This window comes from Gekko japonicus, unplaced genomic scaffold (assembly GCF_001447785.1).
Source record: "Gekko japonicus isolate JY-2015 unplaced genomic scaffold, Gekko_japonicus_V1.1 scaffold12, whole genome shotgun sequence".
Taxonomy (NCBI): domain Eukaryota; kingdom Metazoa; phylum Chordata; class Lepidosauria; order Squamata; family Gekkonidae; genus Gekko; species Gekko japonicus.
This window is the reverse complement of record NW_015161947.1, coordinates 1,938,328-1,949,682: the sequence shown is the minus strand read 5'-3', so window position 1 is coordinate 1,949,682 and position 11,355 is coordinate 1,938,328. Positions and strand designations below refer to the sequence as shown.

General features: G+C 45.3%; 1 protein-coding gene across 3 annotated transcripts in view; it reads right to left on the bottom strand.

The window, feature by feature from the left end:
* SLC41A3 (solute carrier family 41 member 3) overlaps positions 1-11,355 on the bottom strand; it is a 78,720-nt gene that overhangs the window by 42,303 nt on the left and 25,062 nt on the right. Inside the window, exon 1 of one of the 3 annotated variants that reach the window (XM_015429367.1) lies at positions 4,803-5,155. The exons of the other annotated variants lie outside the window; for them this stretch is intronic. Coding sequence (XP_015284853.1) covers positions 4,803-4,997 — 195 coding nt within the window. The 5' untranslated portion in view covers positions 4,998-5,155. Of the gene's footprint in view, positions 1-4,802; positions 5,156-11,355 lie in introns of those variants that run through there. 3 annotated transcript variants of the gene reach the window in all.

Here is an 11,355-nt window from a genome sequence, read left to right as displayed (position 1 = left end):
GGCATTCCTAGACACATAGCAAAGGGGGTATTTAAAGATTTTATGTTAGCCTCTTCAGTCTTTGAACTAAACTCTGGGCACTCTGATTGGAGAGAAAAGCTTGGGAAGAGAGAAAAGAAATATCTCTCATTCCAGCTAGTCCTACTTGCTACAGTGTACACTGAGGAAGAAGGGTTGAAGAAAATTACTTCCATTGGTCCTCCAGGCATGCATGACTGCACTTGCACTAGGCTTATAGATTGATTTAAAAGGAGCTTAGACAGATTTGTGGACGGTCTGTCCAAACCTCCTTGGAGGTTTTCAAACAGAGGCTAAATGGCCCATCTGTCAGCAATGCTGATTCTGTAAACTTAGGCAGATCATGAGAGGGAGGGCAGGAAGGGTTGCCTCAGTGCTTAGTTCTTGTAGCCCGTTCTTACACGCCCAGGGAAATGCTGATTGCCACTATGGGGTCAGGGAGCCAAATTTTTATCCAGGCTGGTTTGGCTGGAGATCCTGGAGGGTTTTTGTTATCTTCTGGGCATGGAACAGCGGTCACTGGGGTGTGTGGGGGGAGGTATTTGTGAATTTCCTGCACTGTGCAGGAGGTTGGACTAGATGACCCTGGAGGTCCCTTTCAACTCTATGATTCTATGCTCAATGGCTACTAGCCATTGGTTGGTAAAGGGATCATTATCTCCAGTGTTCTTCAAGTACCCCATCACGCTCACAATCAGGTTGGCCAAGAAGATAGCAACTTTCCATCTTGAATGTTTATGAATCAAATTGAGGATTCTAGTTAACATTAGACCTATTCACAATTGATGAAAAGCAATTATTCTAAGGAGCACAAGGGTGTCATGTTGTATTAGCAGCACACAATTCCAATAGTGAAATCCATCACAGAATTTCATCCTCCTAGTCTCATTGACTTCAATGTAATTCTGTGCAGGATTGCCCTACAAAAGTCCTTCATGACTGGGGGTGGAAAAACAGATTTAGTGGTTGAGGTCAGCACTGTCAGAGATAAACAGCACATGTGTGGGTTCCATTCCTTTTATGCAGTTATGAACTGCCTGCTTCCTTTCTCTGTTGTACTGCTGTATATCAGCATATGCTCATGGGAGGTTGCATGAGCATTCTTGCTCAACTAAGGATTACTCTATTTCTTCCCAAGCCAAAACACCATGGGTGCAGTTCCAATCAGGATCAACCAATACAAAGGACAAAATTCAGAATCACCAAGTATGTCTTGTCACATGCACAGAGGATAAAAGTGCCCCAAAACTATAGAACACCCTCAATTTCAACCTCCACTACTGATCATTAAGTTAGGAAACCTGTGTGTGTAGCACAGAGTTCTAAAGCTTAGTATAAAAGATGTTTCTCACAGCCAGAGAAGAGCTGTGCATTGACCGTATCTCAGGAACAAGTCTCTGAAGAGCTTTTCCAACCCATCATTATGTGGAGCTTATAAACCGTGATGGGAAGCCGTTTGACAGCAGCAGCAGCGGGGGGGGGGGAGATTCTGCCTCATTTGTCTTTCAAGAGTCACCCACACAAAACTTTTACTCTTATGGAAAAGACAGACCGGCCCAAGATTAATCTCACACATACCAATATCCACAGAAATACCATGCTATTAAAGGAGCTGCTCCGTGTTTACCCTCATAAAAAGAGTATCACAGAAAGGCTTAGACTTTAGTCACGTCATGCTCTTCGTCCTGTGCTTATCAGCTGAAGCCTGAACAATGAGAAAAGAAAGAGAGCCAGAAAAAGGAAAGGACAAGTTTTCCTTCACGTTGTAAACAGAATCTTGCTACAGGACTTAAAGTTCAGGCTGCCAGTTCTGGACAATTACTGTTATAAAGCTGGCCAGGATGAGGGCCTGTAAACTGTGGAGGGGCAAGGGAGAGACTGGGAAATTCCGTTCCACCCTCAGAACACGAGTCTACCAAACTCCACGGCTCCTCGAGTCACTTTGGCTACATACAAACGTATGTTTGAAAAGAGGGTGCTACTGCTGTGGATGCGTGCTGAGCTTTCATTTTGATGCCCCTGTGACTGTAGCATATGAACCAATCCACCATGGATGTAAGGCATTGCACTGGCTGGTACTTCATGGCAGCCATCTCTTTCTCTCCCTTATGCTGTTGGAAAATGAAGTGCCCCAGCTGTTCCCCGAGATGGACCACTTCCATCTCAGGTGCTTGGATGTGGGAATTTTTTCATTCACTGCAGCATCAGCAAGAAGGAAGAGGTAGTAGAGGCAAGAGGATAGACAGGTGAGTCCGGGGATGCATGACGCTAGCTTGGCTGTAGCTTATATTTGCCCTGGATTCACTTATTTGGCATGTTATACATAGCAAAGCATATTCATAGTGCTGTAAGCTTCTTTTGCCTATATGTAGCCTTCTTGCTCACCTAGGCCTGTAGTGAGAATATAAGAACATAAGAGAAGCCTTGTGCAACTGAACAACAACAAAAAATAGCCACTGAGGGACCTCTGCTCTTTCCCCCCTTTCACGCAGGTCTGGGCATGACAACCAGGAAGGGGATATTTTTGCACCTCCCTCTCCATGCCATTTGAAACATGATTTTGGAGGAGAGTTTTACAGATACTGTGGCCTATCAAAAAGACAAGTAAGTGGATTCTAGATCAAATCATCTTTTCCTTGAGGGTGGTGAGGCAAGATGGCACTGAGATAAGCTCCGCCTGAAATCTTCCACAAGTTAATATCTATTTTTCCTCATTTAACTCTGCCATTTTCTCTGATAGCTCTGATTACCCACTTTTGTTTCCCTACTGTTTTGCCAACTTCGACTGCAAACAGATTCAATCAAAGCTGACTTTGAAATTTTATCTCGATCTCTCATTTCTCTTGTGGGGGAGGAAGAGGCCTTGGCAATAAAGGCCCCAGGGAATGCTGAGGCAAAAGGACACTAAATCTGTTGTAATTTGCAGCTTTAAACCATTGGCTCAAATGTCTAACTTCCCAAAATAACACCTGTTTTCAGGGGACCTATCTGTAATTCATTCTATCACTACTGATTAAGGCCCCGTTCACACGAGGCGTTTTGGGCCGGGAGTGGGCCAGATTGGAGACGGAGCAAACGGACGCGATCCCACGCCAACATCTGGCTGGCGTGGCGCTTCCGTCTCTGATCTGGCCCTTTCCCCTGCTGTGGCGCATCAAAAGTGAACCACCTACCGAGGTGGTTCATCCAGATGACGCGCCGCAAGCCGGGCCGTTGGATCGCCGGCGCGTCGTTGCACCGGCGCATCCCCGGCTCCTAGCCGAACTGCGCATGCTCCGACATGTCGGAGCATGCGCAGTTCGGCAGGCTCCCTGTCAGGGCCCTGGTTTCTCCCCGGCGTCTGATCGCGCCGGGGAGAAAAGGCGCCGCAGCCAGGGGATCCGTGGGATCCCGCCGCGGCGTCTCAACTTTGGCGCGGCTTTTAAAAGCCGCGCTTTTAGAGGCTTTTTCCCTGCCGTGTGGCAGGGACCAAAATCTGGCAAATTTTTAAAGGCAGAGCAACTAATTGCTTCCATTCAAAGATCAAATCAAGCCTGAACTCTCCCTAGAAGCTAAGTTGTTAAACTGAGGCTATTGCACTTTGGTCACATTATGGGAAGACGGGACTCACTGGAAAAGACAATGATGCTAGGAAAAGTTGAAGGCAGCAGGAAAAGCGGACCCAACATGAAGAGGGCTTGACTCAATGAAGGAGGCCGCGGCCCTCAGTTTGCAAGACCAGAGAATGGCTGTCAATGACGGGATGTTTTGGAGGACATTAAGTCATAGGGTTGGCCATAGGTCAGAAGTGACTTGACAGCACTTAACACGCACACATACACACCATGCCATTTGGGAGAGTTGCAGGCAGGGGACTGCGTTTGGGGAAAACATGCCACACCTCCCCCAACCCCAATTTTACCTTATATACTGGAATACTATGAACTGTTATGGGCTGTGCCCCCTTCACAGCTTAATTAGTGCATGTGTGTGTGTTTGTGTGTGTGCGTGCGTGTACGCTTTGAGGGAAGAGATTCAATTAATTCCTTATGAATGAAAGACGTGATTTTCTTCCAATCCTGATAGCTGCTTGGGCTGCATTACCATCTTAGTCAGAGCCTTTGAAAGCTTGTACCATCCTACACTGGGGTGAGAAATTACAGTCACAGTACATACTCCCTTACCTTAATTTCTCCCTCCAGGATACTATGAACTGTCAGGGGCTGAAGCAGGCCAAGTTCCCCCCCCCCTCTATTTTTCCTTCAACAGACACTCAACTGCCTACAAGACTCACTGCCTCCTGAAGGACGATGAGCCAACAGCAAAGGCAGAATATGTTTTAATTAATAAATTGATAAACCGGACTGTTTCCAAAATCTTTTTTCCCCCTTTATGTGTGGGGAGTCCCCAGGGCATTCAGAATGCTCTATTTTGATGCCCTACTGACAGGAATGAGAATATCAGGTTTGCTGTTTGAAGCTGTCCTGAGGATTCTCTCACTTCTGCTGATTCTTAGTGCCTGTGTTCGCCGACAGTTACGTACAACAGTGTGCCATGAATAAAAATGAAAGCTCTTTCCTCTGACAGGCCCAAAGTATATGCCCAGTTGACTCTCTCCCAAATGACTGCTGGAACTCTGCTTCTGTAATACTCACAGAGGATACTTTGCTCACAGGCAGGCAACGGCACAGCACTGCCTCCAGCACCTTTCATATACACAAATTAAAAATAGATACTCAAGGTTACCCACGCAAACCAACCCTCTCCCCCCCTGGCTACTGAGGTACTTGAAAGCACATACATACATGAACAACTTCCATCAAGAGGCCAGCAAGCACCAAGCCTAAACCTGCCAGGAAGAATGGCACAAAGATCTGAGATACAATGGAGAAGGATGTCTCTGGGAGGAATCCATGGGGTGATCTGGTTAACTTGCAAGTGAAACCTCTCAGTTTCTTCCCCCGAAAGCACAGCTCCAGTTGCAGCTGGGTGACCACCATGATCGTACACCATTAACCCATACTCAAGAAGCAGGATGAAATCTAGGAACAGACATGAGCTTCACTCTCAGCAGCACATTCCAGAGTTTAAGGCACTGTACAGTTACAGCTATGCTGAGGTCTTCTTTTCTTCCTCCTTTTCTCCCCCTTCTACAGAAGAACAAGATTACTTTCCAAAATCCCTTTGGTTGAGCTGAGCCCAGCCTTCGTTAAGCTTCAGAGCAGTTCCTTCTTGCTATACTCCACAGAGAAACAAAATCCAGGAAAAGGGAGACAGTTGAAGTGTTGGTGGACAAAATACATACAAAACTGACGGCTTCTAAAACTTGGCTGGAAACCAGAAAGACCTGCTTGAACCGCCGCATTGAAAAGTAGCAGCATGAGCAGTGACAGGTTGTACGGGAATCCCAAACGCTTCAAGTCAGCAGTGTCCTTTCTTCTCAAGTTACATTACAGTCTGTCTAAAATTTAAGACTGAGCTGCTGAAAAAAGACACAATTCCTTCTTGCTCACCATGTGTGAGGCTGAACTTTCCTTGACGTCCCAAGGTGGGGGAGGGGATTAACTCCTTGATTTGTTTCCTTTCCCCTCTTGTTTCCTCCAGAAAGGTCACAGGAACATGAGCTTAATCCTACTGAAGCTGCAAGTATTATACAAGAGGTCAACAGGAACCACTAGGAGATGCACTGGCTGGAAGAGAACTCTTTTCCTTCTGCCCCATTTTCTGTCTTCCTTTCCCCAGCCTTCCTAAGGGTGTATCTGTTCAGAAAGTGTGTGGGCTCTATCTCTAAATGACTTGACTGTTCAGGGGGAAAAAATTCCACAGCAAAAGCCAATGAGCTTCAAAGGCGAATGCCCTTATCTGCTGTCATCACTTCAACTTTCAGCGACTTTGCAAAGGCCATGATAAGAGCCTCCAAAGTAGTTTTATTTAAGGTAGTTCTATAGAATTGTTAGTCAATGAAAAAGTTTCCAGTGGCTTCTCTGTGGCTTTTAACTTCCTGCCCCCCAAAGTACGCAAAGTGCTCCTAACCAGGGCTATTTTTGGGCAGGAACGCACAGGAACGGAGTTCATGCACAGGAATGGAGTTCCGGCTGGCTTCAGAGTTGGCCATGCCCACTACAGCCAAAACCTCTGCGTGTGAGGCTACAGAGGGAAGGCCTGGTGAGCAACACCCTCCCCAGGCGACTCTGAGGTGGGTGGGCCAGAGGGGACCCTGGAAGGATCGGGGAGGCATTTAAATGCCTTCCCTTCCCTTCAAAGGGGGGCTTGCCCAGGCAAACCAAGGGAATGTGTGGGGTGTGGCCTAATATGCTAATGGGTTTCTGCTGTTGGGTGTGGCCTGTTATGCTAATGAGTTCCTGCTGGGCTTTTTCTACAAAAAGAGCCCTGCTCCTACAATGCTGGAAAACAATGCTACACTGTCTTTGGTGGTATAACAATTCAAATGCAAGGACATTTGGAACTCACCAGTAGAAAAACTGGTGGCATCGTATCCATCCAAGACCTCAGTGGAATCAGAAAAGACGTTTCTAGCCCAATGGTTTACTAGCCATCGCAATAAGTACACGCGTGCTGGGGAATGAGCAAGGGCCCATCTGCGGTTCTCTCCTCTAGATTAACTTCCCTCTTTCTTGTATTTTGAGTTGTTCTTCTCATGGCTCACCTAGCCAGTCTACCTCTTCTACCTATTTTTAATTAAAGCCATTTGCTGAGATACACAGCTCCAACGTTCTCCCTCAAAATGAAAGAGGCTTCATCAAACACAATAGTGTCTGCTGGGGCCCAGTAGAACACTGAGTCACTGGAACTCTCACTCCCGGGGGGGGGGGGGCTCAGTCCTCTCTTCTCATGACCATCATCTGTCACTGAGGATAATATATCCCACATCTGAAAAATGGATGTCTTACTCAGAAAAGTTCATGCCACTTTCTGTGCTTGTACATGTGAATCGGAGCTGTTCTTTATGTCCCCACCACTACTGCTATATTTTCTAAATTGTTCATTGCTAATTGAAGACTGAATAGAAAATAATTTGCGTTTTAAAAAAGGAAAGTTCATGCCACAACATATGTGGTTGATCTCCATCGTGCTGCAAGATGTTCTTCAATCAGGGAACTGTATTCTTTTGCAGCTGCTTCTCTCTCTCTCTCTCAATAGTGCTGAATTTAAACCTACAACTCCTGACACGTAGTATCAGCTAACAGGTAGCCATGAAACTGGGCATGAATGCAAAGTACAGGTTCCTGCCCCCCTCCCTGCAAGTCTCTCTACCTCTCATTTCCCTTTTGCAAATGTGTTGGAATAGAGGAACATGGAAGGTTTCTCTGTAATCACTTCAACCAGATAAAACAGATGAAAATGTTATGTGCAGAGCAGCCAGGAATCTTGTTAACAGGACCACCCAACACATCTGTCAAAGAGGAGAAGTCCCTTTTGCATGATTTAACAATTCTCTGGGGCGGAGGGATACTACAGAGTGCTATCTCTTGGTATGAAAACATATTCAAGTAGAAGGGATGTTCCAGAAGTATTTTCAGAACGACTCCATTTCTTGAACATTCTCATCTCCGCCCCTCTTAAACAATACCAAATCCCTCAGTTTTCATTCTGAATCTCTCATCTCCTCACAGTTGACAGAATCTTACCACCTCTCAGTCCAGTTCTCACAGAAGCTAACAGGGATGCCAGCCCCAATTACACCTCATCTCCAGACTACAGAGATCAGTTCCCCTGGAGAAAAGGGATGCTTTGGAGGGTGGACTCTATGGCATTGTACCCCACTGAGGTCCCTGTCCTCCCCAGGCTCCACTCCCAAATCTCCAGGAGTTTCCCAACTTGGATCTGGCAACCCTTCCCCCTTGTTCCCTGCCAGTGAAGGGGGGGGGGGGACGGGACTTGGCAACCCTAGAAGCTAACCTACTGTAGCATCTCAGGTCTGAGGAAACAAGGCTCTCATATTAACTGGATCTAGTGAGAGTGAGTGTTTTCTTATCTCAGAGGTTCAGTTGTATAAGTGGATGTCATAAAGTGATGTAGCAGTGACTGGCCTTTAGTATGAGTCAACGGTTGGGGTAAAGAAGTTTATTTCTATCTGTCTACCTCCACATGGTGCCATAAAAAGCCAATCAATGCAACCAATCAACATGCAGAAAGGGCAGTCAGCTCAGGAGAGCTGGGAGAGTACACTCCATTTTTTTATTGTGCTCTTAAGGTGTCACCAGTAAAATACAGAAATCTGCCATCAGGGAAATCGTGAGTGCATGTGGAACTGGAACTTTCTTTTCATTATAACACTTGTACAGTGCCTAACACCTTCCTTAACTAATGGAGGAAGGGGGGAGAAATAACTTGACACTAGGCAGAAGTGCTATTATAAACAACCTCAGCTCAGCAATAACAATGGGAGAAATACTTTTATCTTTCTATGCATCTGATAGACAAACTCTGTTTTCCATGTGGATACACATTTCCGCCAACAGAGGGCTCACTTTCCCCCAGCAGCTTTTTCTAGAGACTTGGGGGACTTCCTGAATCTGCAGAAAAATCCAAAAAGGAAACAAACAAAAAAACACCTTCAGGGATGGTTGAAACCCCCCCCCATACCTTTTGAAATGGCCTCTGCAGGGATCTACTTGTCAGCTATGCTGCCATAAGGGTTGGGGGTGGGGTGCTTGCTTGCCCTGTGTACCAAGTACCGCTGCATTCCTTCTTTGCTTCTGTAACGCTTGCGTATCTATGGCCTTGCAGGTGGTGTGTAGTGTCTGGGATTCAGAGAACCGTGGGAGTGCTTTTGGTTCTCAGCTTTGGCTCTAACGGCCTGGGGCTCCTTCTCCCGCGCGGGGGAATGTGGCTAATTGGCCTAAGAAAGGGGGGGATGCATATGAATACCCTATATCCCATTATGCTTGTAGGGGCGACACCATTCTTAACAGTGACTTTGTTACTGCATCTATAGCTCTGCAATAAAGTATAATCTTTCTGATAAGCGTGTACTCCGTTGTTGGCTGTGGAATCTGACAGGCATCAATGGTAAGAGATTAGAACATTCCGGGGGGGGCTTCTCTTTCCGGGGGGGGCTTTCCAGGCCTATTTTGGCCTTTGAGGGAAGGAGGGAGCCTTGGGGCCAGGCCTGACAAAGGTTGCCAGTGCCAGGCTGGGGAATTCCTAGAGGTACTGTGGTGGAGTCTAAGGAGGAGGGCTGGGTTTGAGGAAGGAAGAGGCCTCAGCTGGGTATAATGCCACAGAGTCCACCCATTTTCTCCAGGGAGATAGATCTCTACTGTCTAGAGTTCAGTTGTAATTTTGGGGGGTCTCCAGGAACCATTTTGAGGTTGGAAACCCTAGGCCTAGCAGCAGACTAGGGTTGCCAGGTCCCCCCTGATTTGGTTGACTCAACTAGGCCTGGCTGTTTGCTACTGTTCAACAGCAGCCACCCTATGAAATCCAGCATAGTGCAGCAGTTAGAGCTTCAAAGCAGGGTCTGCAAGACCCAGGTTCAGATCCCCATCTTGCAGTGGAAGCTGACTGGGTGATTTTGGACCAGTCACATACTTTCCCCCCTAGCCAACCTCACAGGGTTGTTATGCAGATAAAAAGTTTACCTCTAGGTAAACATGACTGTAAAGGAGGAGATTTAAAATCTGACCTCACAAGTATACCTTTAAGGTTTCTAGTTCTTTTGAAACCTATCCTTGGTGTTTACCTAGAGGCCACTATTAATGTCATTCTTGTACAGCATATTCTATGGCCATTGAGTTAAAAGGTTCTGTGCATCCAGGGACTGGATTTAAATATTCCTTATCTGCATTTTCCAACTGCAATTCAAAACAGTGTGTATACTGTATTTTATGTGACTGTAATTTGTTATACATCAGACCCCTTAAAGTAAGAATCCTTGAACACCGATCCCACATACGTAGCCATAATTGTGAAGTGCCACTCATGGATCATTTTATGAAATTTAATCACAGTCCAGATTCTCTTCGATTTTTTGTATTGTATCTTTTTAAAGGAAATTCGTATAATGAAATTGATAATTGTAAGCATTTATTGCAACAGGAAGCAAAGTTGATTTATAAATTCAACACTTTAGTCCCCCATGGTTTGAATCAGGATATTGATTATAGTTGTTATTATTTATAAGTTTCGCTGTTCACGTTTGAAACATCCCTCACGTAAGTTTCAGAAGGAGTAAACCCCTAAATTTGGATTAGAGTCCCTTTAAGAACGGTGTCTCAGCCTTAAATTTGATAGGAGGAAATTTTCTATCCACCTGAGAATGTTTGACCTTTAGAATGGCTAAGAGAGAAGGTTTGTGAGAGACTTTGGTTTTTGGTAAGAGAGCTAAATTTGGAAGTTTTCATTTTTAGAGGCTTGTTTCATTCATTTCTTTACACATTTGCTTGTATGGTTGTTCTTCAGTCTCAAGTTCTTCTTTTGAGGAAGCATCACCAATACGCGGGAAGTTCTTTAACTTCACAGCTAGTGAAAATGTGAAGTATTATTGGAGCCTGCTCAAGCCCGATTGGAACATGTTTTGTGAAGAGTTGGGATTTAATCCTATTTGATATAATATTTTTATTGAGTATATCTAATTTACATACACAGAAATCATTACCCATCATGTTGCTATACACATTTTCCGCTTTTTAACCAGTAATAACCAAAAATAAAGAAAAAAGAAAACCTTCTGATGTTACTATTTCATCAACCTAGTCCTTTTTAATCTCATTTAATCCCTCCTCTTTATTTTTTGCCCCTATTTTACCTGTTTATTGGATCCACATAAAACTTCCCCCAAAACTTATAATTAACCTTGCTACGTTCCATAATCTTCAGTTCATTCCTACATCAGTTACTACTACTATCCATCTTCTTTTGTTCCTGAAAAGAAAAGTTGAAAGGGTTTGCCTTCAATTATGAGTGCTATCAGGGGGTTTTTCCTAGAAAAAGAGCTGCAGGAGCTCATTAGCATATGGTATGCTAATGAGCTACTATTAGCCTAGTAGCTCATTAGCATATGCAACACCCCCTGGCATCACCGGACGTTATATCAGAAGGGGAAGCAAAAGGGGGGGCATCTTCAAAAGCCTCCCCTTTCCTTCCCCAGCCAGTGGGGGGGGGAGTGAAGGGAGAAGGGGTTTAAAGTTTAAACCCCTTCTCACTAGAGTTGGGCCACAGAAGGAGGAAAGAGGGAAGGAGAGAGAGAGAGAGAGAGAGAGAGAGAGTGTGTAGAGAGAAGGAATGAAGGAATGAAAGAGTGAAAGAAAGAGAAGGAAAGAAGGAAGGAAAGAGGAAAAGAAAGAGAAAGAAAGAAGGAGGGAAAGAAAGAGGGAGGGGGGAAGGAGGGAAAGA